The 21,784-nt window shown below is 40.2% G+C and overlaps 1 protein-coding gene across 1 annotated transcript in view; it reads left to right on the top strand.

Moving 5' to 3' along the window:
* The first annotated feature begins 1,043 nt into the window (after positions 1 to 1,043).
* GTF2F2 (general transcription factor IIF subunit 2) overlaps positions 1,044 to 21,784 on the top strand; it is an 80,092-nt gene continuing 59,351 nt past the window's right edge. Inside the window, exons 1-5 of the mRNA XM_014895405.2 lie at positions 1,044 to 1,244; positions 7,648 to 7,721; positions 8,209 to 8,227; positions 9,066 to 9,210; positions 15,904 to 15,942. Of these exons, the coding sequence (XP_014750891.1) occupies positions 1,179 to 1,244; positions 7,648 to 7,721; positions 8,209 to 8,227; positions 9,066 to 9,210; positions 15,904 to 15,942 (343 nt within the window). The 5' untranslated portion in view covers positions 1,044 to 1,178. The remainder of the gene's footprint in view (positions 1,245 to 7,647; positions 7,722 to 8,208; positions 8,228 to 9,065; positions 9,211 to 15,903; positions 15,943 to 21,784) is intronic.

Genomic DNA, 21,784 nt, shown 5'->3' with positions numbered 1-21,784 from the left:
AGTAATAAAATAAAAACTTGGGTTTTTCTAAGCCAAATACCCTCATCTCAAAGTAGCATGGGCAGGTGCTTTCTGTCTCCTGACATTTTCAGTGTCTGAGATGCTCTCCTATCTTCAGAGAGCCTGTTCCGACATTTCCTTGTGAGTTCCCTTTCTGGGAAGCTAAGCTTAATTCTTTACTTTTTATTCCCAGTAAACAATTCACCAGCTGTGTTTTCCTCACTTTCGTGGCCTTTGGGCACACCATGATGTTCTGATCCCTGTCACAGGAGCTGCTCCTCTAGCCACCATTTCCCTCCCACACAGAAGGGCACCGTCATGGTAGTGCCTCCTCTCTCCAGGCTGTTCCTCCAGCTCCCTTAGATCATTTGCCTGCTGCTGTCTTTTTTCATCATGCTGGGATAACTCTTTTGGTAAAAGGAGGGAGTAACTTCCTGCTCTGCGCTGGTGCTTGAGTCCTGTGTGCAGTTTTGGGTGCCACAATATAAAAAAGACATTAAGCTGTTAGACAGCATCCTAAAGAGGGCCATGAGGATGGTGAAGGGCCTTGAGGAGAAGCCGTGCGAGGAGCAGCTGAGGTCCCTTGGTCTGTTCAGCCTGGAGAAGAGCGAGGGAGCCCTCAGTGCAGTTACAGCTTCCTTGTGAGGGGAAAGGAGGGGCAGGCACTGATCTCTGCTCTCGGGTGACAGTGACAGGACCCCAGGGAATGGCCTGAAGCTGTGTCAGGGGAGGCTTAGGTTGAATATCAGAAAAAGGTTCGTCACCCAGAGGGTGGCTGGGCACTGGAACAGCTCCCCAGGGAAGTGGTCACAGCACCAGCCCAGCAGAGATGAAGAAGCATTTGGACAGTGCTCCCCGGCACAGGGTGTGACACTTGGGGATATCCTGTACAGGGCCGGGAGTCGGACGCGATGACCCCTATGGGTGCCTTCGCACCCTGGATATTCTGTGATAGTGGAACTTTCTGCGGCCACCACCCATTCCTGCCCCTCCCCACGGCCCCGCCGGGGCGGGGACCCGAACCCGCGGCCCGACGCAGCGAGGGCCCGCCCCGCCTGCAGTGCGAGCGGAGGAGATTTGTCCCTCACCGGCCGCTGTCTGCCGGGTGCGCTCCGCTTCCGTGCTCGCCGCTTACTCGTCTCGTCCGCCGCCCGGCCCGGCTCAGCCGCTGCCCCGCCATGAGCGACAAGGGCGAGCTGGACCTCACCGGCGCCAAGCAGAACACGGGCATGTGGCTGGTGAAGGTGAGGAGCCGCCGCCGCGGCCCCGGGCCCGGCCCAGCGCGGCCTGTGGCAGCCGGACCCCTCCTTGCGTCCTCGCCCCACGTGCCCGGGGTGGGCGCTCTGAGTCCGGGGTTGCCCGCGTCAGGCTCGCCCTGTGGCCTGGGACACCCACTGTGCTTGTTCCCCTTCTCGGGGACAGCATCGGGTTGGGCCCTGACGCTTGCTGAGTAAAGGAGACATTGCAGGGAAAGTTGGGCTTCGGGGGAGCTGTCACAGAACCAGAATGTTGTGGGGTTGGAATGAACCTTAAAGATCATCAGTCCCAACCCCCGTTGCGGTGGGCAGGGACATCTCCCATTATACCATGTTGCTCAAGGCCTTATCCGGCCTGGCTTTGAACATTTCCAGGGATTGGGCATCCACAGCTTCTCTGGGCAACCTGTGCCAATGTCTCACGACCCTCATAGTAAAATATCTCTTCATCTCTTCATTGTCCTTGCTAGTGGTTTGTGACAAGCAACAAACGTGGCAATATAACTTTTATTTCCCCAAGACTTAGAGAGTTGTAAAAAGTTTTGAGTGCACCCAGATTCACACCCTGATTAAAAGCCTGTCCACATCCAGCGAGGAAAGTGAATGCCAATGTCCTGTCATTACAGCTCCCTTTGGTGCTAGTGGAATACAGCTGTAGTGGAGGGGCTGTAAAAAGGTAGCAAGGGTGTAAAATCAAACCTTTTTGGTGCAGGGCCAGACTCCAGTCTGATGCCACCACTAACAGGCTGGCACTGCTCTGTTGCCTGGAGTGAGTGTCTTGTGGTCAAGATATTTTGCTGCCAATACCAAGCATTGATTTCAGATTTCAAGACAGAGGAACTTGAAGCTGATGGAGGAGCATGTGCCTTGCCTGCTTCGAGTCCTCTCTGGGCTTGCTCCTCTTTTTCCAGACCTATGTTTATTCTGTCTTGGGAGAAACCCTTCCTTCCTCCCCTTCCTCCTTTAGGAATAGGTTCAGACCATCAACTTGAAAGAAAGGATTGTACCCAAATACTAGTCCTGGGTAGTGAGGAGGGATCTAATACCATCATACTACAACTACCAGAACTTCCTACTGTGGCCCTTAAAAGTGGTTGAGGGTTTCAGACTTGCTTTGCTGTGCAGAATTTTTGGTGGGCAGGTTGTTGCATCTGGCCTCCTCTTCTGTACGGACACCTGAGTGTGTTGTGTCATGAAGCCACAATGAACACTCTGCAAGTGCTCTAATTGTAGTAGCTTTTCCGGGGCACTATCAATGAATGTTGGCAGCAGAAGGCTGCAGAAATAGATCATGACATGCTGAGTGACAGGATGATAACATGTCAGATGAAATTAAGAGTTGAAAGATCTAATCTGGCCTGCACAGAGAAAAACTGTCCTAATTATATGTACTCAGCAGTTGGGTTTCTGCTTGTTGTTGTCATTCAGGAGGAGTGTTATTTTCTGTACATGGGGATAACTCTATAAGAACATGTCAAATGAGCTGAGTCAATATTGGACATGATTACAAAAGACACAGAAAACAAAAGAGAAAATATTATTGTACCATCATGTTGCCTCTATGCAGGGTGCTCTGTAGCCGTGGTCTCATTCTCCCTGCTGTGGAAAGTGTACACTGGACCTGGGAACAGTGCAGAGGAGAGCACCAGGTCTGGTCTTGGCAACAAGGAATGATGGCTTCTAAACCATGGAACTCCTAAATATGTTGTTAACTTTTAGGCTGGCAGAAGGATTAATTCGGAAATCTTGTAGAGATCTGAAACAATGAGTAAGGTCATGGGTGGATAAGAAGAAGTGAATAGGTAAAGGTGAACAGGAAAGAGCCAGTTCAAACACAAGAATTAGAAGGGCGTCAGATTAATTAATCGATGGAGCTCAGCGCAGACAAAGGAGGTACTTACTGATTTGCACAATGTGTAGTTAAATTTTGGAACTTCTTGCAATTAGATGTTCTGAATATCAGAACTTTGCAGAAGCTCAAACACAGTCAAATCCAGGTGAGAAAATTGAATTGAGAGATTAAAAAGTAATGTACTGCCAAACCCCATGTCTGCTAAAACTCGTGTCTTCTTTAGAAGAGCATGCTGAGGAAATAAATTTTCTTTGTACGTTCGTCCTGAAGTAACTGCCGTTGGCTGCATTTGGAGACAGGACACTGAACTATTTTGTCCTTTAGTCTGATACAGTTTGATGTTTCCTAAAGCAAGGAATTTTCAGGCACATGTGTGCTTACTGTTGGTGCCACTCTGTTTAATGAGAAAACAGGACTGAAAGGAAAGCTGGAGTATTTCTCTTCCAAGTACGTGCTGATGTAGTCCTTCATGCATATGTTCTGAACCTATGTCTGTCTTCTTGTATAGTAATGATAGTAAAAAAATATTGAGAAGATGCTGACACTGATAGACCATAACATGGGGGATGCAGGATTTGATTTCCTTTGGATTTGAACTTGGGAGCAACCACGTCTGTTAGTAGGACTTCCAACTCGGAGGCACAACAGTGCATAGTACCTGTACTTTTTATCTTCACTAGCTAGGCAAACGAGGCTGAATTTATCCTTCCTTTGAGAGAGAGAGCATTCAGTTCTGATGGAATAAAAAACCTGGCTTATTTGATTTCCTTTAGCATGCATTGTGCTAGCACAGGAAGTATTCCAGAGAGGCTACTTAAAAGGCAATAAAAAAATGTAGTGATGAGTATTTTAGAAGCATGAGCAGTAAGAAGAGGCACCATAAAGAGAGTGAGTTGCTTTAGTACAAATCCAGAAAGCAACTGGATTTTTGTTTCTGTGTTTTCAGTGAAAGCTAAGGTAGAGAAATAATAAGAATATTTGGTTATGTACTTGTGGTAAAGTGAAGCCTATTTAGTGTTAGCCATTAGAATGTTAACTTCTTGTTCCCTGAATGTATTGGTCAGATTTTTTTATTTAATCTGCTGCGTTGTTCTGTAGCTAGAAACTTGATATCTTTATTTTTTGTACGTTCAAAGAAAAATTAAAACAGAATCTGACATCAGCCTTAGTTTTTGTTGTATGCATTGCTCATAGATTGCTATATAGAGAAAGAACTAATTTAATTTGTTGCAGGAAAATGGAAGTAGTTTGTTACAGATAGGGGCTGCTTGTGTGTTCCCTTCTAAAGGGGGGTAGGAAGCTATGCCAGGCTGAAAGATGAGTGGAGCAGGGTCTCTGTGTCCTACAGTGCCTGCAGCATGCCTCGTGTACTGCAGCCTAGGTGGCTGTGTGACGTGAGTAGCAAGAGGAGAACAGCAGTGGGAAGTGGTCTTCAAGTGGTGCTCCTTAGTACATAAGATTTGTTCCAGTGACTAAACTGTATTTTTTTGTTGTTTTTGGAGAGAAGAGTGTTCTTACCTACGAATGCCAGAATAAAAGCCACTTGTCCTGAAAGGCTACATTCAGTAGCCTTTCAGCTGGGCAGGCACTCTGTCCACAGGTCACTCATTCTGTGGGTGTGTATTTTTCAAAATCCTCCTGTGGGATCTGTGAAAATTCTGCCCTCTAAAAACAGGTTGCTCTTGTTTTCTGTGTGTTCTTTCAAAGATTGTTAAGACTTTGAAACCTGACTGTTTGCCATAATTATTATGTTAAAAGAAAGGTGCAGAATGGGATGTCTATAGCATTTAAGACCTTAGTCTTTCCTGATTGTTTACATCAGTAGCATGTGGGTTTGTGAGTAGCACCTGGTTTTATATGAAGTACCTATGGGTATTTGGAAATAATCCTTTGATCACAGCCCTTCATAACCCTTTGTCTTTCTCTGCATAGCCCTTGACTGCAGGTAGGCCAGCAGAAGGATGATTAAATGCACTCTTTGAGACTTTCCCATGCAGCTGAAAAGATTATGATTGATCTGCAACCTCTTAATCTGACTAAATTCCCAGTCTGAATTTATTATATAGCAAGTCAGTGATTTTAACACCAGGAGAGCCCTTCACTCCTTGTCCACTCATACTGAATGTGCATCTACTTTATTAGCTGGCAGTATAAATAGAGATTAGGTGCAAGCACGTAATAATAGTTCTGTTGAGTCAGCTGGAGCATGTCTTAGCATTTATCTTGACTTTAGAAAGAAAACTGTATCTGATCTGGCACGTAGAAAGTTACCACTTTGAAAAGTGAAAAAATATATATCAATAGATTGTGCCAATTCTTGGCTTTCTGTTGTGCTTTTGTGGTATTTTGGACCAAAATTGTCTGAACTTTATGGGAACCTGGCCTGCCCTTTAGATGGTCTGAGCAGTTGGAGGCATCTGGATTTTGTAGTTATTCCACATGTACCTCATGGGATGCTGTGAGTCTAAAGGTAAGTGCTAACTAAGCACCAGTTCCAAGAGATCTTCTGGAGTTCTTGAAGAATTGATAAATGTAAAGTTAGTGTTAATTTAATTCGAGCTTTAGGAAGTTAGGAGGTTGCAACTTATTGGAACAGGCTCTTTTCCTCCCCAGCTTGGCTTAGTTCTGCTCTCTCTATGCAAGACAAAAATTAGGCTTCAAAGTGCTTCTTGGCTGCTTGAAACAGAAAATGCCCCAGGCATACCTTAGTGCATTTCTCTTTCTCAGTGGCTGTGCCTCACATGGGCACATATGTTTTCAGTAGCTGTGGACTGTGTGAGCCAGGACAAACTTTGCCGTGCCAATAAAGAACATGGCTGTAAAGTTCTGAGGAGTGTGCTGCTTGCCAGAGGCCTTTATAGTCCATTTTGAGCCCAGGTCACCCTGTGCTGCAGATACCACAGCCTTTGCAACTGAAGCAATTAGTGTGTAGGTGAGGTAACAGCACTGCAGCAGCTTTTAATCCTCAGTTTATGCAGGTCTTGTTCCTGTCCCTGGATTAATCACTACTTTGTGCAGCTGTTCTGGAAAACGGGTTGGGGAACTGCTTTGGCTGTTCCACCTGCTAAACGCAAAATCAGCACAGCTAGAACATAGAAGTCACCCACTCCTCCTAGCTAGATCAGTCTGCTCTTTCCGTATACTGACCAGCTGCACAGACTGCCCAATGCAGTGAAGAGTTGGGAATGAGTGATGGGAGGCAGATTTGCCTAGGGTGGTTCTGCTGTTGGGGGAGTGTCAGTAGGCTGTGGTCTGCTGCTTAACGTGTCTGAGGTTCCCAGACTCTAAACCTTCCCTTCACAGCAGAAATTGCCTAACTTCTCATCACTGTGATTGGTTGGTTGATTTTTTTCCCAGAGAGATGATAATTTCTAGAGAATATTTAAAAGTATAATTTTACTTGATAAAATATCGAGACTCCTTAGTTTAAGAATATAGTGCTGATCTTTTCCTGCCTTTATTTGCATGTGATTGGATAGTAGTACTTGAGATTGAAGTTACTAAGATTTTTTTCTCATTTGAGACTCTGTGTTGGTGTTATTTTTGTGCTACATTGTTCTCTTTGCTCTCTCTAACAGAATATATATGTACATATGTATATATATGTATGCATGTGTGCATGTATATGTATATAACAGCTCGAGAAGGGGGCTTGCATGAGCTTCATAAAGTTCAACAAGGCCAAGCACAAGGTCCTGCTCTGGGGTTGGGGCAACCCCTGGTATCAATGCAAGGTGAGGGAGGAAAGGACTGAGAGCAGCTCTGAGGGCAAAACTTGGGGGTGATGGTGGACGAAAGGCTGGACATGACCCAGCAATGTCTGCACTTGCAGCCCAGAAAGGCAATTCTGTCCAGGGCTGCAACAAAAGCAGCATGGGCACTATGTCAAGAGAGGGGATTCTGTCCCTCTGCTCTGGGGCCCCCAGCATAAGAAGGATGTGGACTTGCTGCAGCAGGTGCAAAGGAGGCCACAAAGACGGCCAGAGAGCTGGAGCACCTCTTCTGTGAGCACAGATTGAGAGGGCTGGGTCTGCTCAGCCTGGAGGGGAAAAGGCTCCAGGGAGACCTTACAGGTGCCTTCCAGTGCCTCAAGAGGGCTGACGAGAAAGGTGGGGACAGACTTTTTAGTAAGGGCCTATAGCAGTTGGACAAAGAGTAATGGTTCTAAGTGAAAGGAAGGTGGATTTAGACTAGATGTAAGGAAGAAATGTTTTACCATGAGAGTGATGAGGCACTGTCACAGGTTGCCCAGACAAGTTGTAGATGTGGCATCCCTGGAAGCATTCAAAGTGAGGGTGGATGGAGCTCTGAGCAAACTGATCTAGTTGCAGATGTCCTTGCTCATTGCAGGGGGTTGGGACTAGATGTCCATTAAGGCCCCTGCCAACCAAAACCATCTATGGCTCTCTGTTGTCTGCTATATTTATCTCATACTTTATTCTGAAGTAGTCAGGATAAAAGCATTTAAAGTATTTACTCATACACAATTTGTATAGAATTTTAAAATCTGCTTTCCTTTAATCTCTTATCTTTTCTTAGGTCCCCAAATACTTGTCACAACAGTGGAGTAAAGCTTCAGGAAGAGGTGAAGTGGGAAAACTAAGGATTGTCAAGTAAGCCTTTACATTTACTGGTTGCATCTTAGAAGTTACCTGCGTAAAATAAGAATATATTGCACCTGTTCTAAGACATAATCCTGTTTCTTGTCAACAATGTGCATATTTCTCTGATCCATGAACAGTATTTGCTTGTGTAGTGATTAGGAATATAAATTGTACAAAATTATACTGGGGAGTCACTCTGTCCCATTACATGAGATTTAATTTCCTAGGTTTAAGGAAACCTAACTGTGGAATTTGCTTTTATTTACATGTGTTATTTTGTTGCTTCTGTTCTCACATGCTGACTTTTCCCATTTATTCTTGGGCATCAGCATAACAAAAAATTGAACAGCTCAGGAGTGAAGATGGATAACAAAACTAGAATTTGAATTTGCTTTTTTATCAGGAAACCTAAACTTGAGGAATTAGGTTATGGAAATGTTGTTATATATTTTTAATATTTATATATTTATTAAATATCAAATATTTTCTTTTTCAGAAATCAAGGAAGAACGGAAGTAAGTAATTGCTAAAATTTATATTTTGAATTCTAAAAACTGTTTAGAATGTGCTGGTTTCTAATGTCACATATTTTTTGTTATACCTCTAGCGAAGCTTTGTACCACAGAATCAGGAGGAGAGAATTCTGTTAGTAGCTCTGCCCATAGATGCCTGTGGGACTTGGGTCAGGTCTCTATGTTCCCTCACTTTGTTTACCTTCTCTTCAAACATTTTGAGATGTGTCAGTACAGAAGGTTAAGGAGGATGCACAGAAAAAGCATGCGGTGCTGGTGTGAAGTAACCCTCTTCAAGTTCCTGGCTGTGGCCTGTGTCTAGGGATTCTGGTTATCCAGTTCCCCCTTCCTTAGCTTCTGCATTGGGAATACAATGTGAACATGGCAAAGAAGCTGTGCTTAAACCTCTTCTGGACTGTATTCAGACTGCAATTGGACTGCAATTCAGCAGTCCCAGGCTAGTAACACTTGTTGTAGTCCTTCAGCACTTTTCCTGGAGCTCACCTGGCTGTGTGAAACATTTTTCAGCACTCATACTGAGCAGTGGCTGAAAACCTATTATGCCATATATTTTAATAAGTAAAATCAAATTGTTCTCTGACTTCACGAGGAAGTAATTTATAACTTTTTTGAAAACTGAGTAAATTTTATTAAGTACATGAAAGCTTTGAATTCTATATTTCAACAACAGATTAGTATGGAAGGGCTCTTATATTACTCTTTATTTTTGAAATAGAAATGTGCTATACTACTTGTGCTTTATCTCTTTTTGTTTTCCCATAACTTGTGAAACAGTGTAATTGAGTCTGTTTAGTAACACTGTGGCAATTGTGACTGTTAGGTGTCATTTACTTTGAATGAAGAGCTTGCAAGCATCAGTGATATTGGAGGAAAGCCTGCTTCAGTCAGTGCACCAAGGGAACATCCATTTCTTCTGCAAAGTGTGGGAGGACAGACCTTAACAGTGTTCACAGAAACTTCAGTAGGTAAGTTAGGATTAAAGTTGTTATGACTCCAGTATGTCTGCTTTCAACAAATTCCGTGCTGTAAAAGACAGAAGACTCATAAGTCAGATTTTGGCCGTTTTGTTGTTTTCTGGCATAGATAACACTGTTGTAATTTTTTTGTCTGTCTGTTTACTTGGTGTGATCAAGCAACTGATTTAAGTTCTCCAGGGTTACCATGTACATTTCAGCTCTGAGTCTGCTGGAGAGAGCAGAGGGAACGTGGAATGCAATACAGAGTGCAGTACATTGTGTACATTCTCCTTTAAGGTTTTGACTGAAAAAAAATATGTTTTTGTGTTCCCATGTGTTTTTGTATGAACTAGTATTTAGTTTTTTCTCCGTGAATTGGTCTCTGCTGTGAATATAATTTTATAAGAATGCTGATTTTTCCTCTGTTCATTTTTTTTATTTAATCAGTTAAAAATTTTGCATTTCCTAGCAACTAAAAAAAGTTATTTGAGGGCCATGATTTACTGAATAGAAATTATTATATTAACTGGGAGCAAAGAGTAGTTAGTTACATGAGATATGATTGGGATGAAGCACTGAATAAGAATAGATCCAGTCAAAATTGGTTTTGTTTGAGATTAGCAAGCATAACATGCAGTCAATGAGTTTTAGTTTTCCTGAAACTGATTTAATTTTGCTGTTGCATTTAAGTTGGTACAGTGACAGTACAATCAAAAATATACTTTATTGTGCTTTCTTGCTTGACTATTTTTTGCTTTTAAAAATGAATGTGGCACAAATATTCCAAATTCCAGTCAGATTCCTTATAGGCACCATGTTTCTGAGGTTACAATCATGTGCTTAAATGTGTGGGCATGTTTTGAGCTCCATGTCCATTTTCGACAAATTTCAAAGTGAATTATGGCTAGTGGGAAAACAGGGAAAACAGTCCACTCCTGGAGAATGGGCTGTACAGATGTCCCAACTGAAAGAAAGTCTGCTACTGTATTGGATGCCAGAAAATCCCCATGGAAAAACCTACTATATTGACCACGGAAAAACGCTCAATAAAAACTTACATATCTTTGCACATCAGTCAATCCACAGTAAGGCAGTAATAGGAAATTGAAATTCATTCATTTCTAGGTTCACAGACAGTCTTCATATTATAATTAGCATATTCTTTTCTGAAAAGCATCTTGTTCCTTTTCTTTTTTTAAACTGCACCATGTAACACAAGCAGTATGTCAGTTTGAACCATGGGCCAAAGATTAAGCTGGTATGGAACTGCAGATGTCATCTAGAAGGGTGCAGTTGAGGAATTAGGATTAAAAAAGTGATTCAAGCACAATTTCTCTCAGTCAATACCCTTATTGAGGACTGACTTAAATCAACCAGACCAAATGGCATAAAGCAGTTGAGTTTGTTTTGTACAGGGTGGAGGTTTTTTTGGTTGCGGGTTTGAGATTTGTACCCCCCTCCACCCTTTTTTTGAGCACACTGAATGCCCTAAGGTCTGTTCTCTGTGTAGTCCTTTAACCCTGGGATCCTTATGTTGTAGTGACTGTCTTTTTGATGGCTTTTCTGAAATATGCTGTGATCTTGGAAGATGCTGTAGGCAGTTTATATATTCTGGATAATTCAGCACTTCATCTGACTCATCAGGTCATTTAGAGCAAGCTAAAAAGATCAAATTTGACAAGTAATTTAATATTTTCTGCATGATGTAATTTCTAGTCTACTGAATGGATTTTCTGTGGGTTTTGTTTTGCTTTGTCTTAACTGAACTTGTTTCTCCTATTTGTAGTGTTGGAAGAAATCCTTTTGTTCTTGCATTGTAAATACCTGCATCTCTGGTGGTCCCATATTTGTTAATGGACAGCAGTAGATTCTTCTAAGGTGCAATTTATTGTGTCCAAAATGTAATGAGTTGCAGTTTCTTGCTCTTCTGCAGTGTGTATATGAGCTAATAGGAGGCTTGGTATAGTGGCTCCCATCCCAGATACTGTTAAAAATCTGGCTGTGCTGGCTTTCACACGTGCTGCGTCTTCTGTTTGGATTAGCTCTGGGATTTCTCCCATTTATTTTCTTTTCTTTTTCTGTATTTTGAAATAGCTCAGTGAATAATACTGAGTCCTCTGAAGGTGGTAGTTGCAAAGTACCTCCCTAGTTCCTTTGCAAGGCTGTTACAGATGTGGACCTTGCATTGTCTTCATCGTGGGGCAGATCACTGAGGCCTGTGGTGGCGTTCCTGAGCACGAGTGTAGCAAAGCTGGTGGGAAGCATGGCTTCCGTCATGTCTGCAGAGGGATCCAAAGCACACTTGTCTCTTGCTGTCTAGGTCTTGCTGTCTAGGCTGGTTTTGGTATTATTTCTGCATTAAATATGAACTGCATTCTGTTCCATAAACATCACCATATGTACATCAACAGTTGCTATGCTACAATGCTATTTGTGCTTCCAGTCGTTTTATCTTATCTTTGTCATCAGCTATCATAGCTGTGGTTTTTTGGCGGGTGACAAGCAGAAGATTTTACATATGTTTTAATGGGTCTTATTGGACAAAATGAATTCTTCTTATGTGCATATGGCTAGAAACTATCTAGGGGCAATTAATGGGCCTGATACATAGGGTATATTTGGTTAAAATTGTTTTCTGAGCTTTCCACTGCCAGACACCCTAGCATAAGATAACACTGTAATTTAACAATTTCTTTCTTGGTTGAAGAAATGGGAAGACACTTTTGTTAAACATTAAACTGCAAACTTTTCTGATTATACATTATTTCCCTAAGTACTTTAGTTGTCTGATGCTTAATTTTTCTGCCAGCACATAGTTTAGGTTTGCTGGATCTTGATATAAATAAAATTACAGTTTTGTTAGAGATAATGATAAGAGTTTCTTATTGAACTGGGTTTTGGAAAAATGTGCTACTAATATGACTTGTGAAAACATAGACCTTGGCAGACAATTCCATCTCAGACTGTAAAGGACTGATGGGTGGAGGAGAAGATTTTACACTGTAGACACAAATAAAGTATGAGATATTTCTGTAAAGTTGGATGAGATGATTCATTTTATTTAAATTTTGAATATATCTTCACAACTCCCCCTTCATAAGTGGGATAGCCGTAATGTCTATTTTCGCATCTTTAAATTTATTCTTTCATGCTCTTTCCATCTTACTGAAAGTAAAAAGTGTTCAGAAAATTCCATTGACAGAACACATACCAGAGCTTTGCTTCTGAGCAGCATTCATGCGTGGATTGTCTCACTGTTTCACGCTTCACAGAACATTGCTGGCTTTTAATATTTTGTTTTTCTTCTGTTTCCTGAGCCCTCTCCCCTTCAGAAGTTCAGTTTGTGACACTGAATTATTTTTTTGTTCTTGTTCAATAATACATATAACTCTGCCTATATACCCAATAACAGCTCCTTTATTCCCACATTCCTTGAAAATTCTCCCATCGTTTTGAATTGTTGGGGTTTTTTCCTTTATACAGCTTCTCATATATGAAAGGACCTTTTCTGTACATGTACATGTTGTACATGAATCACACTTACCATATAACATACAATGTCCAATTGTATGAAAATGAATATTCAGACTATTCAGAGGTTCTTATTCTGTATTTTGTGTATATGTATTTTTAAGTATCAGGTATATCCAGCCATTAAAGAAATGTGAAGGGAAGAAACCCTAATAAAAACCTTTCATTAAAGCAGTTACTTCTTTAATTGCACTTAATTATTCTCAGTAAAATACAGTGTGCTCAGAATCTTGATGCCTTGGAATACTGTTTCCAATTCTATTAGATAAGTGTTTGAATTCTGAAGTTCCTCATCAAACTGTTATTTAGGAAATAAACACCCTCACTCTTCTGCCATCTTACTGCAGCCTAATGAGGAGTTTTGACGTGTACCTGTCTATGTTCACAGTACTTTCCAATTATTTCTGTTCAGGCTGTCACTTAACCACATATTTCAGTCTCCAGAAGGTTTTGGGATCTAACCTAATGCTTCTTTGTTCTCTTTGTACTTCAGCCTTTTCTGGACTGTTAGCAGAAGCGGAAAACCTGTCAGCAGCCTCACGATCAAAAGAAATAGAAGCAACAGCAGCCTTTCAAATCTATGGCATTTATGCAAATTTTCAAATATTTTTGAGAATCATAAAGATGAAACCCTTGATCAGAAAAGGAGAATTTGTGACTCAAGTTAGTTTAATTACGGGCATTATTTTGATGGCTCAAATTTTTGTGTGTATTATTGAGACGTACAGTCCATTTAGAAAACAATTGCAGTTGCTTACATCATACTCCTCCATCTCAAAAAAAGTGGAAATTATATTTATTTAATGACTTCATATGCATGTTGAAGGGTTTAAAAAGTATTGTAAAGCAGGTTCAGCTGGCTGGCAGGGACAAGCTAATTTTATTTTCATTTCTGCTGTAGAATTATAGACTGTTAATGCCTGTATAAATTTGAACAATCAAGGATATAACACACAAAATATCTATTAGAATGTGCTCAGTGTGATGGGGATAGTCTTCTTGCATACTTCATTGATTTAAAAGACCTTTTGTTTTCAGTCTCACTGATGTACATGTAAAAAAACAGCACCCTACCACCACCCACTTCAACAATGACAGCAAAAAACCCACTAACAACAAAAAACCCCAACTAACCAACCCCAATCTGTTGACATTTTTCAGTGATGTTTGTCAACTCTTGCATGTTGGAGAGGAGGCTGAGAAGCTGTAGTCTGCATTAACAAAACATATTAAGTAGACATAGTACAACTTCCTTTACCTTCTTCATTATGTTAATACTGAGAAGATTTTTAAAGCAGAACTTGTGACCTAATCATAACAAAACTGAATTGTCTAATTATGAGGACGAAAAATGCCACTGTTTTGCAAGACTTTAATTTTGTCTGGTATTTTGTCTCCACTGTCGAGGGCAGATACAAACACACACACTTTCTGTGTAGACATGAGATACATTTATTGCTAATCAGAGATGCTCTTAGCAATGTTAAAGTGTGATGTATTTGACAACAGTTTTGGTGAGGTAGCTCTGATCTTCCATTGCAACTGAGTTGAAATTGAACAGCTTCGAAGTCCAGTTGCATCTCACTTCTCACTTCAGACAGGTGTTTGTATCTTTGTATGTTTGTATGTTCTTCATTTCATCCTCTCTGCTTCTTGTGTGTGTACTAAATGTTTCCTTCTTTAAGCTACAATTGAGTTAGGGTATTGGTTGGACATTTATTTTATGTCATGCTGTAAACGTGCCAAATATGCATAAAAAATAATGTCAACAAGAAAATACTTGGTTTTCTGTGAACAGGCTACCCTGGATGTATGTCTGAAAGTTGGAAGGGATCTTTACTCACTTTGTGAATACTCGTGACTGGGAAGGAGCCATATAATGATTGTTTCTCATAGAGAAAGCAGGTGCCTTCATCTTCGAAGACTAATGACAGCCACCTGGTGTAAAGAAAGGAGGAGCTTTAAGATACTGGCTCTTATGTTTGCATTTAGTCCTCAGGCTCTCAAGCCACGTCAGTGTGAAAGGAGGGACAGGAGCCTTCAAAGCCAGCAAGAATCAGTGGCAAGAAAAAGATTTTCTAAAATATTTCATGTTTTCAGTTCTTTTAATACCCAGCCTGTAAATGGCAGAAATTATCGACCTAACTGAACTCGAAAATTACTCTCTGAATTAGGGCAGTAATTCACTCTTGCCTGTAAGTAAATAGCCTGTAATGACAGCTGTAACTTGCCTGAGTTGAAAGCAAAGGACAAGTATGTTTTGCCATTTCTAACTGTGTTTCAGGGAGGTGAAAATGTTCTTTTTGTTCTCTGCATCAGAGGATGCATAAAAAGCAGAAATATAGGAGGCCAAATATAATAGTGACAAATTAATGGAGGGGTTTAATATTATAGGACTTGGTAGGGATTACAGCTCAGGTTACCACAATACCTCTACTGGCAGCCATTTCTTGAAATGTGGGATTGGAATTTCTTGCAGAAAGCAATCAATCTGACTCTGCCATTCACCAGAGTGATGATTTTTAGCAAGTCACATTGCAACACTGTGTCTGTTTCATACGTACTTATGATTCTCTGCTACATGGAACAGGAGATGTTTTTGATTATGTGTTTGTATTGTACTTGACAAATACTTAAAAAAAATACCAATGGACTATAGTACCATTTGAGGACAAGTAATCAGAGAAGAAAAAGCTTGAAGAAATAAATTCCTCCATGGCCTGTAGAAAGGGTAGAGAAGAGGTCAAAAATTTGCCTAATGCCAATTAAGAACATTCTTTTGCAGAACCCTGATTATTTTTGTAATATACAAAAGTATTTGTTTGTGTAGACTGACCAGTGAGATAAATTAATAACGTACATTGCTTGAGCATAATCCTGCTACTGATTTTATATAAATGTGTATCTTCATTCTTGCAGAGCTCAGTCAGAGGTGTAATAGAGTTCACTCATTTAAGTTGTGAGTTTGGGCATTAAAGCACTTTTTTGTTGGTGTTGCATCTGCTAGCAAATTATTCCTCAGAAGGTATATTTATAAACATTAATCAAATCCAGTAATTTTGATTATATAACAATTTATCATTCTTTACTTTGCAACCCAGTCGTTAGATATAATTTCAAATAATCAACACAGAAGCGTTATGATTACTTTTATGTTTATTTTTTTTCCAGAAAACCAATCAGAAGAAAAATCAGAAAGCGGCAGTGCTGGTGAGTAAAGACAATTTCTTTGAAGCACTTAAGAAATTACTTATTACTGCAGATTTTGACTTTTGCTTCTCAAGAACTTGTTAGATTAAAAAAAAAAGTGTCTTTTTTGTTATATTTTGTAGACTATCATAACATTAAAAAATAACTTCATAAACTGTTATCTGCTGTGCCCAAAAGTTTAGATTAGTCATATTTTTATTTAAAAGAAGGGGAATAAAATGATGAGGGAGTGGCTTAGAAATGTATTTTTTTTTTAATTATTTGTCTGCATTTAGTTTGAATTCTTTTCTTTTGGTTGGAAAGTTTGTAATACATTTCCAGATCTTTCGTTATTTGTTTCCAATTGCATAAACTAAGCAGTCATAAAAATAGTCCATAAAAAATAGGATAATCTCTGATGCACATGGATTAAATAGTACTGGGACTGGAGTGGCACTTGTTAAGTGGTAATGGCACAGATAGGAGATGGCTCAAGTGAAAGATGTGAAAGAGTTTCAAACTCCTACTTTTCTTAAAAGCATTACCGAAACATAAGTTTAATGCTAGTGCGTGTTTTAAATACCTTCTTGAAAATACTTTTTGGACACTTCAACATAGAGTCATCCACTTTTTCTAATGTCTGACTTCTTTGAATTGCACTTCAGCATCAAATATTGCCAAAAGTAAATAGTTTTCACCTGGCTAGAAGTAGGGTTTGGGTTTTGTTTTCTGTAGCAGGGAATTTTTTGTAAAATTGAGATTCCTTCTATTACATTGGCCTAAGCATGTCAGAAGACTGGTGTTAGGGATGTTATAGTCTGCAAACTTGTACTGAATCCAAGGTGTGTTTTATAGCTTGCAATTCTTCTCAGTTAATTGGTAAAACCTGTTCACTCTGATTTTGTATGAATTGTGATGCAGTTTTCAGGTGAGAAGGGCTGCTTCTTAGAGATTGGCATTTTGTACCACTTGAAAACTGATTCACTGCTGTGCAGGGTTTCGTGTAAATCAGATACTGACATTTTAACTGCTAAAATGATCCAGAATTTCAATACTTCTATTTAGTTGGTTTTTTAGATGTAAGGGTGCACTCTTGGTTTTGCTTGGCTTTTGTGGTTTGTTTTAATTCCATTTGTGTTTGAATGGTTGAATTGTCTGCTCTTCACTTGGTGCCTCCTCCGTGTTCTGTGAATGTTGTGTAAGATAGCCACGTGTTTAGTTGTTTGTATTTTTGCTTCAGCCAGAAGAATGAATTACTGTATGGTGTGAGCTGTTTACATATGCTGACAAGAGGAGTTTTAAACTCATTTGATGGAATCAAACTGGTTATGGATTCACTCTCTGAGTGATGGTAGATGGTTACCCTGGGGCATATAAAGGAGGACTCTCAGCCATCAGTTACACTATTTGCTTATTCACTTTTTTCTCAAAATCATTGTGGAACTCAGATGACCTGTTCCAAACTACCTCTCAGGTAATTCAGATTGTTTAGTACTCAATTTTTCTGTTAATCTACTGTTTCTTGGCCTATATCAAGTACTTTTGAGGCAAAGATGATGCCTTTTATATATTTATTTAGCATCTTAGCATAACAAGATCCTTTTGGGTCTTACTGAAATAAAATATGTAAGGTTTATTTATAGTTAGAAGTAAAGTAAATGAGATACAACATTCAGAAACCATTTGATTTACATTCTTAAAAAGATTTTTACATTGGTAAGGTGCTGTCAAACTTTAGAATTTATGTCGAAAATCCTTAGTATTATGTATGACATTTTTAATTGCATTTATTTTTGGGATAGTTGTAACCCACCTAGAAAAGCCATGATAGTGTTGCTACTCTAAGTGATTCTGTTTGAGAGAGACTGTGAGTGATACTGGATCATCTGGCTGGTGTCCTGTCCTCGGTGGTGGCTGGCATCAGATACCTTGAGATGAGTGTAAGAGCAGTGTAGAAGCACAATGGTACCTCCCAAGATACTTCTCATAGAATCATAGAACAGTTTGGTTTGAGAAGGACCTTTAAAGCTCACCTAGTTCAACACCCCTGCAATGAGCAGAGGCATCTTCAATTAAAACAGGTTGCTCAGATGCCTGTCCAACCTAACCTTGAATGTTTCCAGAGATGAGCATCTGCCTTCTCTCTGGGCAACCTGTTTCAACTTCTTCCAGCCTTTAATGATTGACAGCTCAGGGAATTTCAGAACCAGAAGTGATGGTGTTTTACTTAGCAGGACCTCATGGATTTTTCTTCTATGAAGTCTCCCTGTTGGTTGAGTCCATGAAAAATCTTTAGTATCCATAATACCTCTAATGATGTTTACAGTCAAAGTATTCAGGATTCAAGACACACATGAGACAAGATTCCTTAAATTAAATTTGAATTCCTTTTGCATTTTATCATTTTAGATCCGTTTTTCCATACAGAAATCCTATTTGTTTAGAGCTTGTGATAAATAGTGCTTGGTGATTCAGCTAGTGTTGTTTAGTGCCTGAAGGCTGGTTTATGCTAAAAGTGAAAGGAGCATAGCAAATGACACACTAAGCTAAAGGAAAAGAGAAATGAGGATTGGCTTTGCTTGGTCCTATATGAGGATGAGCAAGCAATTTAAATCCAAATATGTGCATGTGGCTCTTGTTTGTTTATGGCATTGCTTGCACCTACCTGAAAGTGCTGTCAGTGGTGACAGAAGCTGTGAAAACCAAGCATTTGTGCCAGTATAAAGTGTGACCTGCTCCCCTCCAATAAAAATACTCAGAAGCTGCTGCTCTGAGCCAGTGTAGTCTGCTGAGAATGATACAGTAAAGAAATGCATTCTCATGCAAGAGCAAATGCAATTAGGTGCTGTCCTTGTGAAAGTACATTATATGGAAGCTGCATGGGCAGCAACTGAGTGTATAATGTTGCCCAACCTTTGAGCTTGTAGACAGACAATGTAGGGTGAATTTAGTATTAAAATTTTACCAGTTGTGAGTGTATGAGTGTGACTGCAGACACAAATATACAACACTCAAACTGTTTGTAGATACCACTTCCTTAATTTCTTGATACTGTAGTAAAAAAAAAGGATTCACATGTTGATTATACATATGTTGGAATATTTGAAATTCATTGATAACCACTGGACTCCATGTGATAAAATCAGCAATTTTCTGGTAAAGACACAGACTTTTTATAGTATAACATGGGATGGTATAAAGCTACAAAATGCACATATGATTTTATCCTCTTTCAAGCAGTTAACATATATTAATTAAACTTCAAAAGCTAAACTCTAACTAAATGATTGTCAGGAGGAATAAAACAGTAACTTTTAATTTAAATACTAGCTTACAACTCAGTGTTGAAGATAACTTAGATGCGGATTCTGCCATTTTCAAGACATGGAAACAGTTTTTGTCTTGAAAATGTGACAGGGTTTGTTGGCAGATAAATACAACACAAATTAAAATACAAGCTTCCCAGTAGCCTTCCAGGAGCCATAATCTGTGTGACAGTCCATTTATAGTAGCAATGATTCCTGCTTTAAGGTATATGTAGTCAAGGCCTGTGGTACTGGTTATAATAAATATTGTGGAAGAACAGAGAAGGTGCAGTGGTAGAATAACAAAAGGATGCAGATTTAATGTAGGTCAGCACTAACAGGAATTAATTTTTTTGAGAATTTATGTAAATGTCCTTGATGTCCTTAAAGTCTGGCTATTTATTTTAGTATATTGTATGAATAGTCTAACATGTATGTCTGAGCAAACATATTGTATTTGTTGTCATACAGTTTCTCTCCTGAGAACAGAACATGATACAAAACAATGGCAGTTAATCCATGACTATATTTTATCCTTTTGTGATGTCCATGTCCAGCTTGTAGAAGTACTGAAGTAAACAGGAGCGTGCTTCTGACTTGTAACAGAGTTCTTGGTTTTCCTTATGACTCTTGAGAAATCCTAGGAATCTTAGCTACGCCAGGCATTAGAGATCATGACTTCGTAAATTGTGTTTGTCTTCTATGAGGTATTTTGCTGATTACTGCAGTTCACCCACCTACCAGCATGATCACATTTGATGGGTTCAGACTTTTGGAGTGTTGCAAATTCAGAGCCTGGAATGATGGATCAAAGGGGCAGAGGAAAATCAAATGTTTTCTGTCTCGGCCAGTACAAGACTGACATGTAACAGATGTAAGGCTTGCAGGAGTCCGTTTCAAAGTAAATAAAATGAGGTGGTTCTGCACTCAGAATGTAATTGAATTCCTTGACAGAAGATGTGGACATAAGGGTGATATTTGCTAAAGGCTGACACAACCTTAGAGGAGACCAGAGGGATATGAAAGATCATAGAATGATAGAATAGTTTGGGTTGCCTTAAAGACTTTAAAGATCATCAGGTTCCAACCCCCCTGCCATGGGCAGGGACACTTTCCACTACACCAGGTTGCTCAGGGCCCCATCCAGCCTGGCCTGGAACACTTCCAGGGATGGGGCATCCACAATTTTCCTGTGCAGCCTATTCCAGTGTCTCACCATCCTCACAGTAAAGTTTCTTCCTAATATATAGTCTAAATCTGCCCTTTTTCTCTTTTGAGAAGCTTTTGTCCCTTGTCCTATCATTACATTCCGTTGTTGAAAGTCTTTCTCCTGTAGTCCCGTTTAGCTTCTGAAAGGTGCTCTAAGGTCGCCCTGGAGCCTTCTTTTCTCCTGGCTGAACAACCCCAACTCTTTCAGCCTGTGCTCATAGGAGAGGTGCTCCAGCCCTTTGATCACCTCTGTGGCCCTTCTCTGGACCTGTCTAGCAGGACTGTGTCCTTCTTATGCTGGAGACCCAGAGAGTGGAGAGGGGCAGAATCCCTTCCCTCACCCTGCTGGCTACTCCTCTTTTGATGTAGCTCAGGATACAATTGACTCTCTGGGCTGTGAGCTCACCTTTCTGGGTTATGTTGAGCTTCTCATCAACCAAAATCCACCTAAGGGGACTAAGATCAAGAGGACATCTGATTTGAGAGACCCCAAGCCACAAAAGCCAGGTGGACACTGGGGTGCATACCAAGTAGGAGAATCATACATGGCTGCACTGACCTTAGGTTTCTTTATAGATGTCCACTTTACTGGAGTCATGATGCTGAGCAAAGCAGACCTTTAGTTTGATCCAGTACTGTTACAATCAGGCTTTATTTACCTTTCTCCTGCCTGCTTTTTTTTTTTTTTTTCCAGTTCTGTACTGTTGTTACATAGCTTCCACCAGAGATATTTAATTAAAAGTTTATTCTTTTTAACCCTGGAATGACATTTTGGGGGGAAAGCAATTAAAGCAAAGGTGAGATCAGCTCTTCCAAGATTGTGTGTAGTCATTTATCTTTGCCTTTGGTAAGTGCAGCTGCAAGAACACTGGAAGCAGTAGTGCAGTTGGAGGACGTGAGCTTTCTGTATGCTTGAGTCTGGAAACAATCTAGCAAAGCTCATTTTGTGTTCTTCCTGAGCTGCCAGGCTTTTCCAGCCCCAGCATCTTGCCAATAGCAGTGGTGATGCAGAAACAGTGTGTAGCTGTGCTACAGCATATTGTCCTACTCATGCAGGTTGTCTGAGGGAACTCTGTGGGCAAACCCAGAAATCGTAATCTTGGCATGGCAGAAAAGTTATAGAACTTATAGACTTTTATCATCATATGGAAAGGCATAAGATAGCCTATATGTTAGATTTTTGCCCTGTTGGGAAAGAACTTTATTTGCTGTTCATTTTAGAAAATGTGTTGGAAATGTCACAAGACCTGGCAGTGCTGCAGGCCTTAGATAATGTTAGTATTGATAAGACTTCTAACCTCAAGGGTATCTTTTCCTCTCGTTAGTTGATTCTTATCAACCTGACTGGC

Source organism: Sturnus vulgaris, chromosome 2, assembly GCF_052056855.1.
Source record: "Sturnus vulgaris isolate bStuVul1 chromosome 2, bStuVul1.hap1, whole genome shotgun sequence".
Lineage (NCBI taxonomy): Eukaryota > Metazoa > Chordata > Aves > Passeriformes > Sturnidae > Sturnus > Sturnus vulgaris.
Note: the sequence above shows the minus strand (reverse complement) of the source record. Positions and strands in the feature narration are given on the sequence as shown.